At 36.8% G+C, this 25,908-nt stretch overlaps 1 protein-coding gene and 2 long non-coding RNA genes across 3 annotated transcripts; 1 reads left to right on the top strand and 2 right to left on the bottom strand.

The window, feature by feature from the left end:
* Positions 1-2,318: 2,318 nt before the first annotated feature.
* Positions 2,319-11,466, top strand: LOC120112172. Its single transcript, XR_005513680.1, has 4 exons — positions 2,319-2,345; positions 10,980-11,047; positions 11,196-11,298; positions 11,429-11,466. It is a non-coding gene; the product is annotated as an uncharacterized LOC120112172 (long non-coding RNA).
* Positions 11,467-12,794: 1,328 nt separating this feature from the next.
* On the bottom strand, positions 12,795-14,743 carry LOC120112257. The gene is made up of 2 exons (XR_005513736.1): positions 14,634-14,743; positions 12,795-13,106 (listed from the first exon to the last, which is right to left on the bottom strand). It is a non-coding gene; the product is annotated as an uncharacterized LOC120112257 (long non-coding RNA).
* Positions 14,744-19,450: 4,707 nt separating this feature from the next.
* LOC103698429 (furostanol glycoside 26-O-beta-glucosidase-like) lies at positions 19,451-25,200 on the bottom strand. The gene is made up of 9 exons (XM_039131100.1): positions 24,977-25,200; positions 24,788-24,857; positions 21,884-21,942; positions 21,716-21,791; positions 21,364-21,441; positions 21,189-21,276; positions 20,322-20,571; positions 19,822-19,937; positions 19,451-19,712 (listed from the first exon to the last, which is right to left on the bottom strand). Exons 1-9 carry the CDS (start codon positions 25,112-25,114, stop codon positions 19,451-19,453), a joined length of 1,137 nt encoding a protein of 378 aa, XP_038987028.1. The 5' UTR covers positions 25,115-25,200.
* Positions 25,201-25,908: the final 708 nt, after the last annotated feature.

The following is a 25,908-nucleotide window of genomic DNA, read 5'->3' as shown; positions in this document are numbered from 1 at the left end:
TAGTGGTCGGTGCTCCTTGAAACTTAATCTTGCTCTATCTGTTTCAGAATCTGATAAAACATGGGAAACACAATGCATTAAACGGTCGGTATAGACTTTCGATTCAGCGTATTGTCCACTTGATTTTAAAATCATATAATCATTAGGTATATTGAAAGAAGTCAATTAACATCAACCTTCCAACTGGCCAAGATATGCCCTTAAAACCTATGTAGGCCACATTAACATCAACCTTTCAACTAGCCAACAAATGCCCTTAAACCTAAATAGGCCACCATTAGTTTTCCTTCTAATCAATAAGTAGCACAACAGAAAAACAAGAGAGGGAATTTTGAGCAGCGGTAGAAGCATGTTTGAGGAACTTATTATCCATAAACTTTAGAAATAAACTAATATATAGATGAGTTATTATCCTTAAACTTTAGAAATAAACTAATAGTTGACTTATAATTTCAATTTATTATCCTAGTCTTTGGGGTAGCAAGCGTCCACCTGCAGGGCAATCATTTTCTTTTCCTAGATCTTCCAATGGTTTCATATGATTTTTACTTTTAAGTACAAAAAAAAGAAAAAAATGATAGTGGAGGTTTCAAAGCGACAACCTTTGTTGTTATGGGTGAAGGTGTCCCATATACTTGGCCCTTTCCCTCCTTCATTCCACGCTCCTTCCACCTTCACCATGTCCCATCAGCAAACAGCCCATATTAGTGGCATGGATGGATGTGTGTGTGTGTGTGTGTGAGAGAGAGAGAGAGAGAGAGAACTGGCCAGGAGGGAAGCTACTCCTTCCTAAAGTCACCTTAGCTGGAACCCCCGTTGGAGGTTCCGATCTTTTCCTCTTTGTGAGATACGGGCTGAAGTCGGCAGCCCCAGCCGACTTCAGCCCCGTCTTCCTTCTTTGGAAGGGCTAGAACAGAGGATCGCGAATGCGATCCTCTCCGGCTCCTTCGGGAGTGATCGGGGCGAGGGCACTGCAGGATGTTCGCAGCGCCTCCCCTCCAGCCCATCCGCGGCCAATCCGGCCGCGGACTATGCTCGACCGCCGCGATTCACGCGGCGGAGAGCCGTTACCAAAGGGCTATAAAGCCCTTTCTTTTCCTCCTCCTCCCAGATCACCCGAGCCCTCCCTCTCCTCCGTCTCCTCCTCCTCCTCTTCCCTCCTTCCCTCCTCCTCCTCTCCTTGGTGACCGGCGTCCTCTTCCTGACTGAGCACCGTCCGGGTTCCCCTCGCAGCCATCCCCTGTTCCGAGATTCATCCTTTCAGTTTCGAGCGCCGCCGTCGCCGCTTGACCGTCGGATCGAACAGCCATGGCCGAGATCTTCCTTCCGCCGCCTCCGTCGACCGCCGGTAAGCCTTCTCTTGCCCTTGATTCCATGCCAAATAGCTTGAAATTCTTCTTTTGTTTGGGCCACAAACCGAGATCATCTCGGTTGCTTCTCCTCCCCGTTAGCCGCCGCAGCGGCCGCCGGCCGCCCCCGCGGCCGGCTGGCCGTCGACCGAGGGGTGGCCTCCGGCCACCCAGCCAGCCCTCTCCCCTCTCCCCTCTTCCTTCTCTTGGTATCCATCTCCCCTGTCCATGGGGAGTTTGGGGAAGATGAAGGCCCATCGTGGGCCGAACTGGGCCATAATCTTTTGTGGGCCCAGTTCAGCCTAGTTCGGGCCCTATTTGGGTCGTACCCTTTTGTGGGCCTAGCCCAAATCTAAAACTCAGTCCAAACCCGAAATCCGTTCCGAACCCGAACCTGAACTCGAAACCCGAACCCGAACCCGAACCCAAAAACCCGAAACCCAAAACTCGAAACCTGAAACCCACAATCCGAAATCCGAAACCCAGTTCAGACCCGAAATTCGAAATCCGAAACTTGAAACCCAGAACCCGAAATCCGAACCCATTTGGCCAATAAATGAAATTTTGCAGATAAGCCATTGACAGTATATTATTTCACAAAAGGGTATTTTGTAATTTATGTTTGGTCCCTATAAGAAAGATTATTACATAAGGCTCCCCAAATATATTTGATTGGTCCGTCCACTAAAGTTTTATTATAGAACAGCACCATGTAATTAAGTATTAGTCCCTTCAATGAATTGTGTTGCATAAATAATCCATTAGAGACCAAGTTTGGGGGCCCTACTGGGCCAGGTCTATGCGGGCCCATTGGGTCGTGTCCGATATGGGCCTTTTCGGGCCGTGCCATTATGGGCCAACTATGGGCCCTGTTGGGCCATGTACAATAGTATTATTTTTTTTAGTTCTGCTTAGCTCTGAAATTAACAAAAAATTAATTAAGTTTAAACAGGTGAACCTGATCTGCCTATCTGAGTAAGGGCTAAGCGAGAAGAGGTAAGTAACTTAATACTTCAAAGTGCATTTTTTCTAAATTATTTGGTAAAATAATTATTACTGGATTAAATTTTGAAATATGTTTTGTATTTAGTAAAATGGGTCTGACATGTTAAATTTTGAAAATCATGTTATATGCTCTAAAATCCATGAAATATGACTGTACAATTTATGAAATCTGTTTTTATATATATGCATTCTCAGCATGGCTATGATCTGATCTGTTCTGTTCTGGCCCCGCCAATGGGGATTATACGTTGGACCTGTCGACTTGTAATCTGTGAGGAACCGGTTTCGACACCGGCTGCCATCGGTGGGTAAATATAGTGGATTTGGTACTTTTGTGCAACACCGGCTGCCATCGGTGGATAAAAATAGTGGATTTGGCACTTTTGTGCAACACCAGCTGCCATCGGTGGATAAAATAGTGGATTTGGCACCTTGTGCAATCCATGCCACTGGGTTACGTGGCCATAGCCTATTATGTTGAGATTTTGATATCAGAGTTTTTGGAAAAAAAATGATAATAAGTTTTGAAAATAGTAAAACGATGTTATTTATGATTTATTCCAGTCATTATCCTGTATTTTGACCTGATATGTTCCGATCCCACTTTGGGGTATTTTGTTGCTTACTGGGCTAGTGTAGCTCATTATTTTACTTTATCTGTTTATCAGATCCAGAGGCTTGATCGCACGGGATTGGGGAGTGCGTTAGATGTTCCAATGATTCCATCAGTTATTGCCATTTCAGTTAGATTAGTTTGGACATTTGAATTATGTTAGCAAATGTTATTTTGAAATTTTTTAAGACTGCTTTTGAATAAATTTAAATAATTATGTCAGTTTTGAACATCTGTATTTGCTTTGATATGATCCGATGCCTTGCACGCTTGTGCGGCCCGCCGTGCGGGCGTGCGGCGTCTGCCGCGCCTCGGGCTCGGGGCGTGACAGATTTGGTGGTATCAGAGCTTAGGTTTAAGATCACTAGGGATTGTAACTGAAACAATTATATTGAGCCTAAGTTTTAGGATTCCTAAGATCCATCAGAAAGGTTGAGAGATGGGTAGGAACCAGATAAGGGGATAATGTTCATTTGTTTTATTAACTATTTCGTATTATTCTGTTTGGATGATTTTATAACATTTATATTTTTACTGAATTAAAATGCCGCCTCGTCGTGTTCGTAGCCTGAATCGGATAGTTAGGGGCTCTCGGGGAAGGGTCCCTGCAAACCAAGCGGACGAGGCTTCACAAAGCTCAGGGCCCCAGGGTCAATCAACAATGACCCCGGAAGCTGTCGCCGGAAATCAAACCCGGGTGCTTGAACTGATTGAGGAGGTCGTTGGGTTAGTACGCCAACAGAGGCAACAACGTCAGCAACCAATCTAGCAAGTCGTTGATCCTCCGAAACAAAGAAGGAGTATAGCTGAATTCAAGAGAATGGCTCCTTCGGCTTTTAAGGGAACCACTAGTCCTCAAGAAGCCGAAGCCTGGATAGATGAAATGGAGAAAGCCTTCAGAGCAATGGAGTGCACCGATGAAGGGAAGGTCAGATTTGCCACCTATATGCTTCAGGACCGAGCTCATAATTGGTGGATGTCTGTGGAGCGCACATTGGCACCCGAGCAGGAGGCACTTACCTGGCAGAGGTTTCGCACATCCTTCTACTCCAAGTATTTCCCTTCAAGTCGCCTTAGGGAGCTAGAGAGAGAATTTCTAAATCTGTCTCAAGGAACTATAACCGTGGATGAGTATGAGGCAGAGTTTGACAGGTTAGCTAGGTTTGCTCCCACCCTCGTCATAGATGTAGAGTCCTGGATGAGGAGATTTGAAGAAGGATTGAAGCCTCAATTACGTCGGGGTTTGGCCGTAGTGCACTCAACCAACTATGATGACCTGGTAGACAGGGCCAAGAATATGAAAATTGTCTGGAAGGAAACACAAGATTCAAAAGATAGAATACAAAAGAAGAGGAGTAGAGATGATGATACTCGTAGTGGACAGAATTTTAGTAGGACAGCAAAATCTCATAATAGGACTGGGCAATCAGAAAAGCAGGGATCTTATGGAGAGACTATTCAACAAGACCAATCTAAATGTGAAGCATGTGGTGGTGCCCATAAGACAGAACTCTGTAGACGATTATCTGGCGCATGTTTCAGATGTGGCCAACAGGGTCATAAGATAGCAGAGTGCCCTCGCAATCGGCAAGTATCACAATCAGATCAGAGGCCTCAAGCTACAAGGACCCAGCAAGTGCAAGGTTCTCCTGCTCCGGTTCAGTTTGCTCAGCCTTATTCTCTTAAGCAGCAGATAGGAGGGAGACCGCACACACAGGGTCGTATTTATGCACTGACTCAGCAGGATGCTCAGGCATCCAATACTGTGGTGTCAGGTACACTACTGGTTGCTTCTGTTTATGCTTATATACAGTTTGATTCTAGTGCTGCACATTCATGGTGTCATGGATATTTGTGCGAAAACATGACCTACCTTGCATGCCGTTAGAGTATGATTTACATGTTAACACCCCTGCCGGAAGTGGGATGATTGGTAATCAGGTCTGCAAGACTTGTCCGGTTCAGATAGTAGGTAGAGACTTGCCTGCTGATTTGATAGTTATAAATATGTATGACTTTGACATAATTCTTGGTATGGACTAGTTAGCGTCACACTTTGCTACCATTAACTACCATGAAAAGCGGATAAAATTTCAGATCCCTAGATACACTAAATTTAGCTTCGTAGGTAGTAGTGCTTATACTTTCCCTCGAGTTCTTTGCTAATCAAATTAAGTAGCCTGTACCTGTGGGTGATAGAAAGGAACAACTATTGAGGAGGCGCGTAATTCCTTATGTTATGATCCAGTGGAGCAATCATTCAGAACGTGAGGCTACAAGGGAACTGGAGGATAAGATGAAGGAAAAAAAAATATACATATATATATATATAATATCCGGATCTTTTTGCAAGCTAAGGTATGTTAAATTTCGAGGACGAAATTTTCTAAGGGGAAGAGAATGTGAGATACGGGCTAAAGTCGGCAGCCCCAGCCGACTTCAGCCCCGTCTTCTTTGGAAGGGCTAGAACAGAGGATCGCGAACGCGATCCTCTCCGGCTCCTTCGGGAGCGATCGAGGCGAGGGCACTGCGGGATGTCCGCAGCGCCTCCCCTCCAGCCCATCCGCGGCCAATCCGGCCGCGGACTATGCTCGACCGCCGCGATTCATGCGGCGGAGAGCCATTACCAAAGGGCTATAAAGCCCTTTCTTTTCCTCCTCCTCCCAGATCACCCGAGCCCTCTCTCTCCTCCGTCTCCTCCTCCTCCTCTTCCCTCCTTCCCTCCTCCTCCTCTCCTTGGTGACCGGCGTCCTCTTCCTGACTGAGCGCCGTCCGGGTTCCCCTCGCAGCCATCCCCTGTTCCGAGATTCATCCTTTCGGTTTCGAGCGCCGCCGCCGCCGCTTGACCGCCGGATCGAACAGCCACGGCCGAGATCTTCCTTCCGCCGCCTCCGTCGACCGCCGGTAAGCCTTCTCCTGCCCTTTATTCCATGCTAAATAGCTTGAAATTCTTCTTTTGTTTGGGCCACAAACCGAGATCATCTCGGTTGCTTCTCCTCCCCGTTAGCCACCGCAGCGGCCGCCGGCCGCCCCCGCGGCCGGCTGGCTGTCGACCGAGGGGTGGCCTCCGGCCACCCAGCCAGCCCTCTCCCCTCTCCCCTCTTCCTTCTCTTGGTATCCATCTCCCCTGTCCATGGGGAGTTTGGGGAAGATGAAGGCCCATCGTGGGCCGAACTGGGCCAACTTGGGCCTGGTTCACTGTGGGCCCAACTTGGGCCCAGTTCAATAGTGTTGGGCCCAGATGGGCCATAATCTTTTGTGGGCCCAGTTCAGCCTAGTTCGGGCCCTGTTCAGCCTAGTTCGGGCCCTATTTGGGTTGTACCCTTTTGTGGGCTCAGCCCAAATCTGAAACTCAGTCCAAACCCGAAATCCGTCCCGAACCCGAACCTAAACTCGAAACCCGAACCCGAACCCGAACCCGGAACCCGAACCCAAAAACCCGAAACCCAAAACTCGAAACCTGAAACCCAGAATCCGAAATCCGAAACCCAGTTCAGACCCGAAATCCGAAACTCGAAACTTGAAACCCAGAACCCTAAATCCGAACCCATTTGGCCAATAAATGGAATTTTGCAGATAAGCCCTTGACAGTATATTATTTCACAAAAGGGTATTCTGTAATTTATGTTTGGTCCCTATAAGAAAGATTATTACATAAGGCTCCCCAAATATATTTGATTGGTCCCTCCACTAAAGTTTTATTATAGAACAGTACCCTGTAATTAAGTATTAGTCCCTTCAATGAATTGTGTTGCATAAATAATCCATTAGAGACCAACTTTGGGGGCCCTACTGGGCCAGGTCTATGCGGGCCCATTGGGCCGTGTCCGATATGGGCCTTTTCGGGCCGTGCCCATTATAGGCCAACTCTGAGCCCTGTTGGGCCATGTACAATAGTATTATTTTTTTTAGTTCTGCTTAGCTCTGAAATTAACAAAAAATTAATTAAATTTAAACAGGTGAACCTGATCTGCCTATCTGAGTAAGGGCTAAGCGCGAAGAGGTAAGTAACTTAATGCTTCAAAGTGTATTTTTTCTAAATTATTTGGTAAAATAATTATTACTGGATTAAATTTTGAAATATGTTTTGTATTTAGTAAAATGGGTCTGACATGTTAAATTTTGAAAATCATGTTATATGCTCTAAAATCCGTGAAATATGACTGTACAATTTATGAAATCTGTTTTTATATATATGCATTCTCAGCATGGCTATGATCTGATCTGTTCTGGCCCCGCCAATGGGGATTATACGTTGGACCTGTCGACTTGTAATCTGATCTATATATATTGCCAGCCATTGCGTGTTTAGCTCGAGGAATTGGTCCAAGTCTTGGGAGTTGGAATATAGAGCTGGATTTGTTGATGCATTCTCACATAGCTTGCGCGACCACTTCATTGGTGAAACATCTGGACTGAGCCAATGCAAATCTTGCGTGGCTGTTTAATCTGATTCATTCAAAAATGTAGAATATTCTAAATTCTAATATGACCAACTACAACATCGCCTGATTAAAAGCTTAGAGAACACCAACGTGGTCCAGTGAAAAATCCACAATGCCTTAACTTGGACATCTCGCCAGTGTTCATATAAATTAGGAAGAGAACATTTGTCCAGGTCAACGCGATAATTCGCACACGCGATTCTTCCTTTAAAAGAGACAATTCTTCCACACGGCATGTCCCAATCTTGGGAACTCGAATTAGGTATATATAGTCTTGGGTGATGGAATTGGTCCAAGTCTTGGGGTTAAGACTTGGGAGTTGGAATTGGTCCAAGTCTTCGGAGTTGGAAACACAACGCAAAGCACGTGTTTAGAGAAGCCAACGGGGCGGCGGATTGAGTAGCATCTCCTGTTGCCAACCATTCGGAGGACCACTTATGGGAGAAAGAGGTGGAATTGCCTACTGCTCTTCGTAATGTTCTGCTTTTTGATTTTCTTAGTGTATTCGTACACGTTATCCGTTTTAGCAAAAAAAAAAGAAAAAAAGAGAGAGAGAAAGAGAGAAACAATTCTTCCATACGGCATGCCGCACCAAGCTCAACGGCTCTCCATGGGCCTCCCATTGTTATGGTGCCCACGTTTAAAAGAAAAGAAAAGGGTGGGCTCCATTGGAAGGCTTGGAACATAGTGGTCGGTGCTCCTTGAAACTTAATCTTGCTCTATCTGTTTCAGAATCTGATAAAACATGGGAAACACAATGCATTAAACGGTCAGTATAGACTTTCGATTCAGCGTATTGTCCACTTGATTTTAAAATCATATAATCATTAGGTATATTGAAAGAAGTCAATTAACATCAACCTTCCAACTGGCCAAGATATGCCCTTAAAACCTATGTGGGCCACATTAACATCAACCTTTCAACTAGCCAACAAATGCCCTTAAACCTAAATAGGCCACCATTAGTTTTCCTTCTAATCAATAAGTAGCACAACGGAAAAATAAGAGAGGGAAGAAAACTATTAAAAACTATTTTCTACAGTTCTTTGCACCTTATCAACAGTATATCAAGATGGCATGTAAAAGTAAAACATTTCTATGTTGCTGATGGTAGTCTAAATCAACTACGAGTGTCATGTTAGCATGTAGCAGGAAAGATATGATCGACCCACATCTCTACTATGAAATCAAGAAACAACATTTTCTAAGTAAATGTGATATGGCAGGATTTTAAAAAAATCTGTTGAAGAACACAAAAACTTGATATTAAGTACCTAGGACATATTAAGTTTAAAATTTCCTAGTTTATTCAACATCGAGAGCTTGATGAGGGCTTTGGCGGCTCTTCATATGCTAGGCAATAGTAATAGAACTTTTGTTTAGCAAAGAAAAGAAAAGATGGACTATTCATACGTACTCGCATGCATGGTAGTTCTCTTGAGTCAGTAACGAATAAATGTGGTAGATGGCTTCATAAAATTGATCGGTTTTTAGTCAAAATGGACCGATTTTAGCATTTAAGGACTAAATACATGTGAACATGTAAGTGATCAGCAATTTATGAGGGGTGGTATGGACTCTTAGCCCTGCTTAATTAAGAGCCATCCTAGCCCGTCAGGTTAGGATGGCTCTTAAGCAGTTCTTGCCTAGATATTTAAGCCATGCAGTTCTTGCTTGTTTGTTTGGCTTTCTTCCTCTCACCCCATTTCTCTAGTTTCCATAGATCTTCCTTTGTTTTGCATTTATTGTTTTTTTTATTGTTTCATTTGATCCTGTCCCTCCATTCTTTGTAACTGCGAATCTTGATGGCTTAACTAATCAAGAGTTCTAGAGATCAAGGCTGCAAATGGCTGCCTTTTGTACAAGCCTTGGGACTTGATCAAGTGTAATATGTGCAACATGTCAAATTCTCCCTGTCCAAACTAAAAGAACCCAGTATCAATAATGAAAACCATCAATCCTAAAGACTTAGAGTGGTAGCATCATGGTCGGCAAAACCGTCCAGAACCGCCTAATTCTAGGTGTACCGAGCCGTACCGGCAGCGGATCAGGATAATTCCGGCAACCAAAACGAGAAACTGACGACGGAGGGAGAAAAGAAGAAAGAAAGAGAGAAAAAAAGAGAGCCTTGGTGTATTTATCTCTATTATTTATTACTCGCTATAAATTATCAAAAAATACTTTTTATTGGATTATGATAAAACTAGGGAAAGACTATGAGGAAACACTAAGAAATGGTTCAACAAAAAACTGACAATTTAGATAATTGAATAATCTTTGGATCTTAGACCTAACTGAAAGCCGTGCATTAAACACCCCATGCGAATAGCAGTCTTGTGGTCGACATTGGCTTGTAAAGAAACTGTAGTCAAAGGAGGTATAACTGTGCAAATTAAACAATAAATGAAGCCCATTTGCTTTACAGAAGGCCCTGCTCGATACTATCTTAATATTAACTGTCTTACGAGTTTGCTTGTTCCACTTATAAATGCATGTGCTGGACACAATGCTAAGATTAGATTTCGAATTTAGTATCCACAGAAGTCCTCCAGTTTCATTGCAATCTTGCCACCCTTTGTTTTCATGTTTTTTATGATATTGGCCCTCATGCAGCAGGCTTTAACAGTAATAAGTGAGTTCTGCTGTATTAGTCTACAAATTGAAGGGGAAAATTAAATGAAAACACCTATTCATGTGCAATAAGAAGCAGAACTTTTTCTTTCTGAGCCAAATCCATGGTGAGAATGATATGTTGCCTTTTCCATCTCTTTTATACTATGTTTGAAAATCTAGATATTCTTCAATGTACAGCCATCTGCATAGATAGCACATGCTTTCAAGGTGCCACTAATATGATTCAGATTTTAATGGTGTCCTGTGCATTGCATTCTTAAAGTGCAACAGCATCTGAGTAGCTCAACACCGGCAAACTTCTTGTGTTGCACGTAGTCATGCGGCTGCTACTGTGTTTTCAAACTACTTTCAAACTGACAGTACTATGGATTCAAAAATTCAAAGTCTTGTCATGCAATTCTTTGATTTTCTGTCATTTAGGTCTCATGTGGAATGGATGCATTGTGTCTGATGGGATCAAGAAAAGTTGAACCGAGCCGACCCGGTCTCCGACTGGATTGGTTCGGTAGTAGAAAACGGTTCTGGCCCCTAGGGGGCGAGAACCTAATTGGCTCTGGCCCCTAGGAGGTCCGGTTTCGTCCAGTTCAATTCAGTTTGAACTGATACCGATCCGTACCGGACGCCGACCGGAACAGATCTCGATACCAATTCGGCGAACCTTGGATGAGATTTATCAAATATATCTGACCGGTACTCGTGGCCTCCCTATGATTTATCCTTAATTGGATATCTCAAATATTTTGTTAGCATCATCGCGAAAGAATTTTTCAATGTGCACTAGATACTTATTATGTTATCAAACTACCTTCTGCGTTCATAAGTGTATCCTCGTTGCAGCTCATTTAACTGTCATGCAAAATTTTAAACAAGTATAAATGTATTGCAATATACATGGGACAAACCAAGTTTCTTCATGCTAGTTGTATGGTCCAGGTCCCTCCTGCAGAACTAGAGCACTTGCTTCAAACACATCCAAATATCATCGAAGCTGCGGTGGTTCCGTGAGTAATCTAGCATCTCCGTAGCAAAAATGTAGACGAAAAATGATAAATTAGACAAGCTACATTCACAGCCATGATAAAGGGGTCCATATTATTTTAGCAGTTGCTTTACATACCAACATGCAAGGTATATTTGTTGCTGTGGCAGATACCCTAATGAAGAAGCAGGTCAGGTGCCCGTGGCTTTTGTTGTCAGACTGCTCGATAGCACTGTCAGTGAGTCCCAACTCATGGAATTTGTGGCTCAACAGGTATTTCTTTCTCGATCATCTTCATAATTTTAAGTATATTCAAGGGAGAAAAATCCAGCTTGTCGTCTGGTTCTCTCTTTAATGGCTTGAGGTTTCACAATAACTTGCTTCTTTTTTCTTGATGGTGCAGGTTGCACCATACAAAAGGATCCATCATGTTTTGTTTGTGAATTCAATACAAAAGAATGCTGCAGGTAAGATCTTGAGGAAAGATTTAGTGAGGCTTGCAACCTTAAAAATAAACTCGAAGTTGTAATTGTATGTCTCGTGATATTTTTTCTGTGTGTTTCTTGCTTCCTTTTAATTACGGTAATATTATTATTGTATCCAAAAAAAAAAAAGGGAAGAAGCGGGGGCAGTTGTCACATCTGTGGCAGTGATAAATGACTTCTGTTGTATGCCCCCCGTCAAATAACACCTGGATCCCATATGTATTGCATATTAGTTTTTTAAAGGGATACAAATGTTTAAACTAAAATCTTTTACATGAAGACGCTAGGTACAAACAGCGCACTCTGCGGCTTGTGGTCAAAACTTTAGTGATATATTGTATTTAAATTGTTGCCTCTATGTATATTGATTTATTAGTCAAACTTTAATGATGATTGATATCAACAGGTCTTGGCTGTGGGATCCCGCCACCCAGATTCAGGTGTCTGATGTTTTCCATTCAGGGTGATTTGTCTGTTGTAAAACCTTTAAATGCTTGGCCTCGTAGAGTGGTCTGGTTATGTCTAGCGAATGCTTAGCAATAAGGCAACTTAAAATGTATCGTTAGGTATATTATAAAAGGATTGCTTTTAGCTGAAAAGGGGAATCTTCACTAAGTTTTTATCTGGGTTTGTCAAAATCTACCAATCATCCAAATTTTAGCAATCTTGTACAGATCAGATTTTGGAGGATTTGTTTTCGCTTGGCGGTCCATAAAAAGCATTGAGTTGAACTTGAGCATAACATTTCAATGTGATTACAAAACATCTAGGTTCAGATTTTTTTTTTTTTTTGGGTTGATCAACCTATGTACCCGGCTGAGCCATCAACACAACATGTGGAGCCTCGATGTTATAATGAATTGACATAATCAGTTTCCAGCCATTATTTTACAATGATTTCTATCTCAAGTGCCATCACTTTAGCCTCACATCGTAACATAATTTGATACTGAAGTCATGCAGCAGATTTTTGCTTGCTTGAGCTTGGCTGTCTCTAAAATCCTATCTTGCATGGCTCAAGGCTCATGGACATCTTTGCCAATAACGTATGTTAATCGTTGTAATTTTGGACCAAGTCTAGCAGCATACATTGACGTCCTTAAATGGTTAATAAAAAAAAAAACTCTCTATATATGGACCATTCTTGGTGGATTTCTTTTGTTTATATGCTACTTATGCAATCAGAGTTTTATATGTCGAGGAATTCCTAAAAAATAGGAAACAATTGCAGATAATCTACCATCAAGGTAGTAGTATGCATTGCATAAAAGTGACGAACAAATCTCATAAACGTTTAAACGCTACTCTTTTATTTCAGCACACCACTACTACGGGAAGTTAATCTTCACTGAAACATGAACCAATTGTAGAAAGAAACCCAACTAGAGCCAGCCCATAGAAGCTGGACGGTTTTAATGAGACGCAGTTTAGGAATAAAGAAACCTAGTGAACCATTCGGCAGACTTTTTTGGATAGCGCTGGAGGTCATCATCATAATCGATATATGTTAGCCCAAATCGTTGGGTGTAGCCTTTGTCCCATTCAAAATTGTCCGTAAGAGACCAAGCAAAGTATCCTTTCACAAGGACTCCCTCTCTACAATTAATAAAGAGATAATGGTTAGAGAATCAAATAAAGTGATATTCTACAGCAAAATGATTATTAACTTAAATGAATTTATTTTATGTATGATTTTCTTATTTTAAAAAAATCTCAAAATCTGAACAATGAGCACTAGTCATAATCTAGAACCTCATTCTGTTTGTAGGAAAAAAAGTATGTATGCTAGTCTTAATGGACCAAAGTTCACAGGCGATAACTTATGCTGGTAATCACATCATATTGTGCAGTATACTCTACACTTCTTTTGCAATATAGGATTAAGATTCAAGCAGTAGAAGATACTATTGAATTACTTATATGATTAAATTCTAATAGTCTGATGTAAAACAACTATAGGCAGCGGCCATTGGGTTACCTATTTTGAGCTATGGGCGCACAAGCAAGACCAAAGCATGTCAGCAAAATACAGCCGCCTGTTTCAAAAGTAAAACCCTTTAGTGCCCTGGTATGGGAGTGGGGGATGGCCCTACGTAGAGACAACAACACCAGCTCTACGACGTCCGAATCGAAACATTTTGTTGGCGTTTCTGTGAATAAGAAATGTTGGGCATGGCGAAACGAGCGTTTCTAACTGTTTTGCTTATTTCTTTCTTATTGTGGCGGCGATTATGGTATGGTGGAAATGAACGAAAAGTGAGATGAATGTTATTTTCAAATCGATTAATAGATGGGCCGATCTGTTCAGAAAGATCGATAGAGTAGGAATGGATAGAGAAGAGGAAATCTTTCAAAAATAGGATAAACCTCCCATTTCTTTCTATTGATGAGACAAGATATCTATTTATTCTAGATCCATTGAAAAGAAATCGATATGTATCTGATGGAATCAACAAGGAATCACTTGAAAAAGATATGGAAAACCCTCCCCTATATGATCACCTTTTTTCCATTTTCCAGTCTCCAACGTGGCTACATATGAATGGACTGAAAATCCTATGGAATTTGTAGGCTGGGCCAGTACAACCAGCAAAATCATAAAATTGCAAGCTGGGCTAGACCTATATTTATAAATATCCAAGAGTAGCTTTGGATATAAATGAACTCAATATCAATTACTTGTAGTTTTTCTATTGGCTTATGATATAAATTACTTGTATAATAGGCTGGGCTCAACACATGTCTACACAAGTCTAATTACCTTAATATCTATTGTACAAGTAATTTGTATCACAAGGATGTATGCAATAGCTTCTCTTATACTAATCATGAATACCAATTACATAGTAGCCCTTGGCATTATTTTATGGTGGTTTAGCTAAACTTTGTTTGGTCCTACATATCAAGAAAAAAAGATAGTATTGTTATTCTATATATGTTGAAGGCTTATTAATAAGTATAATTATATTATTCTTGGATGTACATACTATATATATTAACCATCTTTTGTTTGTTAAAGTTTGCATATTTATGAAAGCAATAGTTCATAGAAATATCATGTATGAGATCATTACAATTTCACCAAGCTTATGGTGAAGTCACATCTAAGATATGTTGACTTACTGTATGGCTTCACGAATTTGAGCAAGATGGACGGAGAGGTAATTGATTCTATGTGGATCATCACGTGCCTGTTTCAATGTTAGATTTGAATAGTCTATTTCACAAGTACCTGTAAAAAGAGAGTTTCATTTATAACAATAAGAAAAATAGTAGAGATAAGAGGCTTATGCTCCATCGAGGAGTAAAGGAAGAATATCATTTCGTATTCCAAATCTATCTAAAGTTTTCATAAATTTGATCTGATGATTCTATTTATTTATAAGTATTTAAAAAATATGCAATGAAAGACAGTGTTTTGTAGTTCTACATGAAATGTGCTCTAAGGCAACTTGAAAATTAGCAATAGGTTAATCATAGATTTACCTATAATTTTTATTTTAGTTTCTATTGACAGAAGATTTTGTTTTGCAAACCAAAAAGCATAACACATGCAACAAAAACAACTTTAATTAATTTTTGCCCAATCATATGCCCTTATATCTAACCATATTTGCATTGTAAAATTACTCACCATTTTCAGTGATGTATATTTTTGGGTCATTATATCTCCTCTTTGTATATAATAAAAGATTTTTTATTCCACGAGGGTAGACATATATCCATGTATACCATCCTGCAAGAAGGAAAGTGCATTAGATGAAATCTTGGTCATACAAATAATATTAAATGAATATATCCTTAATAATGAGAAATAAATATAATGTTACATGCAAATAAAATATTTAAAGATTTAAAATATGAATTTTTATAAGAGCAAAGGGAGTATGTTATATTTCCTAAGTTATGACTACCTTCAATTTACAATATATGGAGTATACATAAATCAAATGACAAACTATCAACATTCGTGTATATATTGATTCAAAACTTATCCACTTTTTGTTATTTCCAAATGATCATCAAAGATTGGAGACATTATGCCTTTTAATTTTATGAATATTGGTTTGATAAGAAACTATCATCTACTTTAGCATTAGTAAATAAATTATAGTTTATAAGTTAAAAAGTAAGTTAGTTCCTTTTTTGGACCCCCCTATTTAATTTAATTACATAAATTGACATTACCAAAAAATTAAAAAAATTATACAAGAGAGATATCAATTTACTCTACAACTAGTAATAGAAAAATTACAAAATGTTGATCCATGGAGTCATTTTCTCCCTATCAACTATCATTTCAAGTATTAAATTGGATATGTACCTTGGCCTCTAACACTTTCATGTCATTGCTTTATCCTTTATATGAATTGTGTTTCTATTCCATTCAACTAAACTCAACTAAACCTTTATCCCAAACTAGTCGGGGTCGCTACATGAATTCTATTTCTCCATTCTGCTCAGTTTAAGGCTATTTTTTTAAAATGACATTGAGATGTCAAGTTCTTCCTTACTACTTTATACTATGTGATTTTTGATCTACCTTTCTTCCTCTTATCTTTTATATATATATATATATATAATCACTCTTTTATACCAGTTCATCCCTTGTCTTATATTATTATACATATCCAAACTATCTAAATTATCTTGCTCTCAATTTGTCATTAATTGATGGTACCTTCATCTTTTTATGAATAACTTCATTTTTTATTCTTTTATTTTTTGTATTACTAGATATCTATCTCAATATTTTTGTTTTGATGACATTCATCTTGTTCGCATATTATTTTTAATTACTCAATATTCTATTCCATAAAGCATAGCTAGTCATCTAGTTATTCTATAATTTTTTCCCAGCTTGGCAAATATCCTATGACAATATTATATTCTAGATAACTTTTCCATTTTATCCAAACTTGCTTTAATTCTATGAATATCATTCTCTTCAATCTCTCCTTTCTGAAGAATAGTCGATCTTTAACTACCAAAAAAATGATCATTCGTGGAAACTTCATGATTCTCAATTTTTACTTTCATCTTTATTTTGAATTTTACTAATTTAATTGTATTCAGTGCATTCCATATTGGTTCTACTTAATCTAAAATTATTAGATTCTAATTACACTTCTCCATCATTCCAACTTATGATTCATCATGACCTTAGCTTCACTCACCAAGGCCATATCATCTACAAATAGCATGCACTAAGGAATATTACCCTGAATATACTTAGTAAGCTTATTTATAACTTGCGCAAAAGGGTAAGAACTTAAAGTAGATTTTTGGTGTAAACCTAGTAACCACTCTATCATGCATGCCCTTGATCACATTAAAATATATAACATTTTTTTTTATTCACTAACACTCATTGTAAGACTTCTCTAGGATATCATATGCTTTCTTTAAATCAATAAAAACTATATAGAGATCTTGGTCTTTTATTTATATTTCTCCATTAGCCTTTGAAGGAGAAAAATAACTTTCATCACTCTATTTTAGAAAAAAAATTATGTAGTGACATTATATGAGTTAAATATAAGATTTAGACTTGAAAGTTTATAGTTCCATAGTTTAGCGATATTTTTTTTTTTGCTATAGATAGCTTAGTGATGTACCATCAATGTTAGATCTCCGGTCTTTAGCCCAAGTCAAAAATTAAAATATAATAGTATTCTGGAAGACATACGGAAGTCTAAGTTGCCATTTGTAAAATCTGAGTTATCATTTTCTATTTACTAGTTTAACTAATTATATCATCCAAATACGGGCTATGCCAAGTATGAGAAACCTTTAATAGAAAATAGCATATTGGCCATGCATATTCTAAGTGAATTAGAAGATGGAATTTCTTCACTTACTAAAAGAAATTGGGATTGAATGTATAACTATTTCAAGTTTAACTCATTTGCAGGGCAAAATAACAATTAAAAAAGAAAGATGTTGTTTTACCAATTGTCCAATAGGAACACCATCTTTTAGAGCTGCAATAAAAAAAAATTGTATAATTATTAGAAAAGTGACTAAGAATATGGCTTTCAAATTACTTCAAATGATTATTCTTTTCATAAAAGAAGCATTGCATCGACTATTTTTAAACTTTAAGTTCTAAATACTATCATGAATAAGTAACATCCTATCTTATATATAGATAATATCACAAAAAATAGAACAAGTAATAATATATGTTAGTGTTTTAGATGACAAGTTTTAACAAGATAAGCTTCGTATAATTATTGAGATATTAGTTTTAACTCCATGGTTGTATTTTCTAAACATAACCATGTCTATTTCTGAAAGTTCCCATAACCATAATACAAAATTTAATATGCTAACAAAGTACCGTAATTCCTTATAAACTATAAGAATACCTAACTTAGAACTTATTTTCTATCTAAAAAAGGGGCACTTAATTCTTAAATGAACATATACTCATCCATTATAGATTGTGATTGTAGGCTAGACAATCTTATTTTTATTAGCAACAGTCTCACATAATAATAACATATTAAATTTTATTGAATGCCTTAATATATATATATATATATATAATATTTGAAAGTCAAGTGAAAACTAAATAATTCAAAAATAAATTTTGATAAGAAAAGTTCACATAACAATGCAAAAATAGAAGATAGATTACAGATCTAATACTTAGATACTTGAGCATATAATATCCATAACTTTGAATATTTAATTAATAATAGTAAAGAATAATTATCATAATATTATGTTGATGATTCATGTCACTCAATGAAGTTAGAACATAAGCAATCCACAGTCATGAAGGCTCACTTTCTTTGGTAGCAAACCCTATTTATAGATATTTTTTTTTTTAATAGTAGCATGATCATAAGCAATTAAGATTTTTTTGAAGTTATATTTAATACATTGTGGCATGAATATTAATGACTAAAAGTTATAATTGGAAAATTTATACTATCTTCTCATCTCTTCAAGTACCTTGCTATAGTGTTAGACAAGCAGATATATTGATATTATAAATATTACCTTTTTAGCTTCCAAAATATGAGCATGCAATACTCTTATATAAAATCAGTATATATATATATATATATATATATATATATATATATATATATATAATGAATATGATGTATAATTTGAGAATATTTAAACCATAAAATAGTAGATAGGCCATCTAAATATATAATCCATCCTTGTTGTTTGGGACACATTCCATTTTCAAATATCTACCATTCTTCAACTTATGCCACTTAAAAAATTTAATTATTCGATACTTGATATCCTTTTCTATTTGTTAATTTATCATTTAAAAATATTTTATTTAATAGCTGAAATTAAATGGAAACTAAAATTCTTATATATGATTAATCTATTCAGCCATTTAGGCATTTAGTATTACAATTTATTATATACATATTGAAAATAAATATGAAACTATTGATAATATGTTATATCACAATTTTACTAATTTGGAGACATCACCGTAATTAAAAAAGATAGAAGTAAGAAACTATCAAATATTTAGATTATTATGTTGATTGAAGTATCCTTCTCTCTTTCCTTTTCTGCAATTTATATTATCTTCTAATAAAAATCATAGAGTAAGGAGAGGGGGGGGGGGGGGGTGTGGGAAGGACGGGCAGGGGCTTTTCTTACTTTTTGAGAAAAGGACAAGCAAAAACCTAACATATGTAGGGATGAGGGTTTGATGGACTTTTCATAGGAAATCAAATAGGCACAAAATATATGTATTTAAACCCCAAGAAGTAAAATAAATGATTAACAACTTTGAGAAAACCAAAAAAGATCAAAATTTTTCACTTTTTTTTACTGTTTACATTCAAACTTCGGAGTAGAAAGGAAAGCCATTTTGGATGATGAAACCTTCTAAAAGTAATAAAAAAATAAATATAGAAGAAACTTGCGAACAAAAAATATTTTTATTAAATTAGTCAATCAATTGACATACCATATTGGTTGGCATATGAGTCACTAAGGATACCAAGTTGCTTGGCATATGAGTCACTATTAGGCGAATAGTTCTGTGAGATTGGAACACTTTGTGCATATGTAGAAGTATAATAGTTAATTCCAATAAAATCATAGGACTCTTTAATCATCTCTGACTGCTCACTTGAAAAGAAAGGAAGCCTCTCCCTAACCAATGCTCTCATGTTGAATGGATAATCTCCATAGACTAATGGATCCATGAACCTGTGTAAATTTGATAAATTAAGATGAAAGTTAGAAAAATAGTATACCATGTACATGTTAATATATTTTTATAGAAATTATAATGATGATAATTTATATTTTCACTAACCATCCAAGCATGAACTCAATGGCTCTATTTGCAGCCTCTTTGTCTTGATACGATTTTGAATATGGCTCAAACCACATACTTAAAAGGGTAATTCCGACTTCACCTTGTTGTTTAGCCTAACATACAATTCATAGCTGGTATTAATAAGGTTCGAAATTGCATGTAGACAATAAAAATGAATTAAAAATTAAATAAATATTATGGATTCCAATCAATTTAAAAGTAATGTATAATTGTTTATATATTTTATGTAAGAAAGTAATAGAGTTCATTCTCAATAGGTAGAATCACCCATGCAATAGCTGATTGGAATGTTAGTAAATATGACAAGTTAAATAATTTATATTTTTGAAATGGTTCATATCATTTTATAGAACTTATTTGATGGATACAATTTATTTCAAAATTTTTGTATATTCAAAAACAACATTATCAATTAAAAAGCAAGTACATATGTAATATGCAATAATTAATCATCACAAAATTTAATTTCATCTTACTTGAAATTGGTTTTTGTAGAGCCTAGCAGCTGCTGCATGAGAAAGAATAAGGTTATGAGCAACAATATATGGTTCCTTCATTGAGTCACCCTCCGGAGATCCGAATAATTTAGAGCTCCTCCCAGGTGCATGCTTTCCAAAAGAATATCCCATAGTACTAAAACTCCATGGCTCATTTAAAGTGATCCAGTATTTAACTCGGTCTCCAAATTCTTCAAAGCATATGTTTGAAAAATCCTTGAAGTCGTTCCTAAGACAAAAATGAGAAAAAAAAAATGAAGAGTTCAAAAAATGTACCATAAGAGAACTACAAAATAATTATAACATCTATATAACCTTATACAAAAAAATAACTTGGGTGATATTAATTAGAACTACATAAAGTCAGCATAATAATTTTATAAAATAATATATACTATATACATATTAGGTTCCTTTACATAATAAAGATGAGTTCATAGTTGGAGATCAAAATACAAAAACCGATCGTAAATCTACAACCTATAACATGATACGTGAGAACACTTATCTAGATATATCCAGATGCAATAATTGCATTATCAATTCTCCTGTATTATATAATATCACAATGAGTTAAGAAATATTTGCTCTTTTTTAAATTTAAAGCTAAAAATTGTGTTAAATAGAATAACTTATTTGTAACTATTACCATTATTGACATATCGTACCCCATTTATTTTAATTTTATCTTCACCATTTGAGTATATAAGTTTTAGCCTTATTGAACGTTAGATTTAAGATTAATTATGTCCACATTTCCACCAAAAATACTAGTTCTGTTCGTAATCTTTGGGTGATGACATGATGAAAATAGAAAAATCATTGTCAATAAACTTAGACACTTACACAATCTGACTGCTCAAGAAGCCTCCATATGCATCCTCTAATGCTTGTGGTACATCCCAATGAAATAGGGTGACAAAGGGCTTTATTCCTGCACAATAATCACGAAAGTATTATATAATTGTCGAGACTTGCAAAAGGATGAAAAACATTTAAGATTATCTTTACTTGTTATTACCATATTTTATTAACTCGTTGATGAGATCATTGTAGTATTTGATTCCTTCTGGGTTTACTCCATCTTTTAATGTGCCCTCTGCAAGGTTAAGATGCTCATGATTATGGATAAAATTGATGCAAGCTATACTGCCTCCGCGTTCAAGTAAGTTTCATCATAAAGAATTCTTATGGAATTTTGGAGGCAAGTACGACACCTAAGCTGGTTGTGCTCCAAAATCTATATTCATAATTGACAACTTAGATGGTTAGCTTACACTTCAGTTCAACAAACTCCATAGCTATGCATAGAATTTAACAACTAGAAGAAGCATTGATATCTATAGACATGAAACACAGAATAAGAACTTTACTTGGCAATATCCTTGACCAAGAAATGGAGAATCGGTATGAATCCATACCTATATCCTTCATTATTTTAACATCTTCCTGTGACCATAATAAGTAAAAGGATTTGAGTTAAGAGGTGCTATAAGTACTGGGAAGGAAAAAGCTATCAAGTCGACCTTCGCAATACCTACTTTGAATCTGTGGTATGAGTCAGTAGCAATGTCTCCGGTGCTTTTGTCTTGAATTTTATCTATAAAATATCATGAAAGCATTGACATGAGACCAGGATTCTGCCCCAATATGCAAAGACAAACCTTTAATTTAAGAAAAGGAAAAAGCAACCCTTCCATGTAGCATCAACAAAGATTTGAACAAGGATTCTACTCATGCAGAAGAGAATAACCAGGAAATTAAAGTTTCTTAGTTCCCTTATTGCTGTATGTCTTTGCATAGGGGAATAGGTGCTAAAATTAAAATAATTTTAAATGTATAAAAACATGTTTATGTGTGTAATTATAGTCAATTGTGTGTATGTATATGTATGTATGTATGTACATATATTATATGCATGCATGCATGTATGTTCATGCTCTAGGTTAAGATGCAAAGCGAACTTTTTTTTGTTGGTCATTTCTAGCAGTTTTAGGTTTGAATACTTAGCTTATCCATCTCCTTTTGATTATTTGAATACATGTTTATGTGTGTACTGTATGTATATGTATATACGTATGTACATATATTATATGCATGCATGCACGTATGTTCATGCTCTAGGTTGAGATGCTGAGCGAACTTTTTTTTTGTTGGTCATTTCTAGCAGTTTTAGGTTTGAATACTTAGCTTATACATCTCTTTTGATTATTTGACTTTTAGTTGAAGTTATGGACTATAGATGAGTAGGGAAGCAAATTAAGTATCCAACTTTGTGCAACAAATGTCTGTAAAGACCATATTCTAGTTATGTGAATTTGAAGAGGAGATGGAACTAATCAGGAGGTGTTGATCCTCATGGATACCGACTATAAGGCAAGAGCTAATCTAAGCACAACTCCAATCTCTGGTGCATGAAAAGTGCGAAAAAAAGACCACTTTTTTGAGCGTAAAATGATAGATATACTTTAAATAATAAATAATTAGTTTAGTACTAATTCTCATGTACTAGATACTTTGACCGAAACTATTCTTCAACCTTCAATTAAAGAATCATGGAGTAATTGAGGCATGATCCTTGATTGGCTGCCCCTTTATGTTCAATCCTTCAACATGGTTGCCAACAAGTATAGAGTAAATACGACTATGTGCATAAATAAAACTAACGAGTTGCACCACACAAACCTAACTGTGAAGAGAAATTAAATTGAAATGCTCACCATAAATGTGTTAGCTAGACATAAATTGATACAAATCTTTTTCCATAAAAAAGAATATAAAATTTAGAAAACTTCTTTTTGGTTATTATAGATATGGATGGTAATATATGAAAACTTGTAGCTAACCCGACTTGATGTCATGTCAAGAAGCTTTGATTTATAACCATTAATATGTTGACACTCATAACCCATTTGACCCATAAAGTAATCTAATATGCAAAGGTTGTTCTTCTATCAACCCAACTTACTATATCTAAATCTTTATATTTCATGACTTGTAATATTTAAAAAATTAATCACTCACAGTATCTTTACTTAAAGACATGGATGATTTAACTTGACTTATATCGCCTAATCCAAATAGAACTCTATCATCATGATCTGAGTCATGTCAAAGTTCTAACCCATATCGACCTGTTTAGGTTTCGGTCAAGAGTTTGAACCATACCCAACCAGAACTGAAGAACTTCTTGACCTATGCCCCACCCAAATTGCTTGGTTGAGTCAGGTTAATATATTTTGCCATCCCTAATTGTAGAAACCAACTTATTAGTTGCAATAATCTTAGCAACTATTTAGGACATCTATCATCTTAATATATCTTAGTATATTTTTGCCAAAAACTTCCTTGTTCTTGTTGTGCTCATGGACGAAAGATCAATATCAATCATCCCCAAACAAAACCATTGAAGGACTTCAAAATCCTTCAGACTCATAAGCAGGAGCAAGAAAGCTTGATCATTGTAATTTATCATATGCCTTTATGAGATTATGATCCCTTTCTATATTCTGATCATGCCCTCATACGCATCTATAACAATAAATATTATACGCTAGTTTTTGATGAAATAAGATATAACAGTTGTTATAAATAAAGAAGAATAAAGTAGAATAATCTCATGATTAGTGAAAGAACTTTCATAACTCTCTTTGTTATCTAATCATTTAATCTATCTTTTTTATGAGCAATTTTTTCACAAAAAATATTGAGGAGCAAGCCCTAGACTAAACTGAGTGTTAAAATAAGTTGAAATAGACAAAAATAAAATTAGAATTTTTTATGTATAAATCCTCATGAATATGTGAAATTACATGAATACCCTCATAGAGTTGCTATTTGTATGTATAATATTATAAATGTTTCTTTTTGCATGTCTACCTATTAAGGGTATTTTAGTAATTTTAATTTTAAATTGCTAATTTTTTAACGATGTTAGATGGTGTAGGTATATATGCAAGAAAAAAAGAAAAAAAATATTTACATGCAACACGAGTGTTTTATAAGAGTATACATGCAAATATCAATTTTGAGAGGTATTCACGTAAATTCTAATATTTAGGAGGGTATATTTGCAAAAAATCTATTGTTATATTAGCTGGCCGTATTTCAATGCATGAATGGATTATACGTGAATAACCTATCCAACGGCGAGTTATGGAAGGAAAGAGGAATTTTGAGCAGCGGTAGAAGCATGTTTGCGGAACTTATTATCCATAAACTTTAGAAATAAACTAATATATAGATGACTTATTATCCTTAAACTTTAGAAATAAACTAATGGTTGACTTATAATTTCAATTTATTATCCTAGTCTTTGGGGTAGCAAGCGTCCACCTGCAGGGCAATCATTTTCTTTTCCTAGATCTTCCAATGGTTTCATATGATTTTTACTTTTAAGTACAAAAAAAAGAAAAAAATGATAGTGGAGGTTTCAAAGCGACAACCTTTGTTGTTATGGGTGAAGGTGTCCCATATACTTGGCCCTTTCCCTCCTTCATTCCACGCTCCTTCCACCTTCACCATGTCCCATCAGCAAACAGCCCATATTAGTGGCATGGATGGATGTGTGTGTGTGTGTGTGTGTGTGTGAGAGAGAGAGAGAGAGAGAGAGAGAGAGAGAGAGAGAGAGAGACCTGGTAAGCAGAAGACGCAGCACCGAAGGCAAAACCAGGAGGGAAGCTACTCCTTCCTAAAGTCACCTTAGCTGGAACCCCCGTTGGAGGTTCCGATCTTTTCCTCTTCTTCTGAGGAAACTCTACTGGAGGCGCCATGACAGCAGTATGCACACCAGCAGAGCTCAATGCATTACGAGGAGGCCTCTGCAAGCAGGAGCCTATCTATATATATTGCCAGCCATTGCGTGTTTAGCTCGAGGAATTGGTCCAAGTCTTGGGAGTTGGAATATAGAGCTGGATTTGTTGATGCATTCTCACATAGCTTTCGCGACCACTTCATTGGTGAAACATCTGGACTGAGCCAATGCAAATCTTGCGTGGCTGTTTAATCTCATTCATTCAAAAATGTGGAATATTCTAAATTGTAATATGACCAACTACAACATCGCCTGATTAAAAGCTTAGAGAACGCCAACTTGGTTCAGTGAAAAATCCACAATGCATTGATTTGGACATCTCGCCAGTGTTCATATAAATTAAGAAGAGAATTAAACATTTGTCCAGGTCAACGCGATGCTTCGCACATGCGATTCTTCCTTTAAAAGAGACAATTCTTCCACACGGCATGTCCCAATCTTGGGAACTCGAATTATGTATATATAGTCTTGGGTGATGGAATTGGTCCAAGTCTTGGGGTTAAGACTTGGGAGTAGGAATTGGTCCAAGTCTTCGGAGTTGGAAACACAACGCAAAGCACATGTTTAGAGAAGCCAATGGGGCGGCGGATTGAGTAGCATCTTTTGTTGCCAACCATTCGGAGGACCACTTATGGGAGAAAGAGGTGGAATTGCCTACTGCTCTCCGTAATGTTCTGCTTTTTGATTTTCTTAGTGTATTCGTACACGTTATCCGTTTTAGCAAGAAAAAGAAAAAAGAAGAGAGAGAAAGAA

Source organism: Phoenix dactylifera, chromosome 10 (assembly GCF_009389715.1).
Source record: "Phoenix dactylifera cultivar Barhee BC4 chromosome 10, palm_55x_up_171113_PBpolish2nd_filt_p, whole genome shotgun sequence".
Classification (NCBI taxonomy): Eukaryota; Viridiplantae; Streptophyta; class Magnoliopsida; order Arecales; family Arecaceae; genus Phoenix; species Phoenix dactylifera.
The sequence above is the reverse complement of the archived record's forward strand: the minus strand, read 5'-3'. Positions and strand labels throughout refer to the sequence as shown.

What these genes read in the sequence shown, in the direction of transcription:
- LOC103698429 (XM_039131100.1), bottom strand. Translation starts at nt 25,114, where the DNA reads ATGGCGCCTCCAGTAGAGTTTCCTCAGAAGAAGAGGAAAAGATCGGAA. An exon ending in CTGCGTCTTCTGCTTACCAG is followed by an intron (nt 24,858 to 24,976) that starts GTCTCTCTCTCT and finishes GACATGGTGAAG; the next exon opens with GTGGAAGGAGCGTGGAATGA. An exon ending in TCTACAAAAACCAATTTCAA is followed by an intron (nt 19,938 to 20,321) that starts GTAAGATGAAAT and finishes ATTGTATGTTAG; the next exon opens with GCTAAACAACAAGGTGAAGT.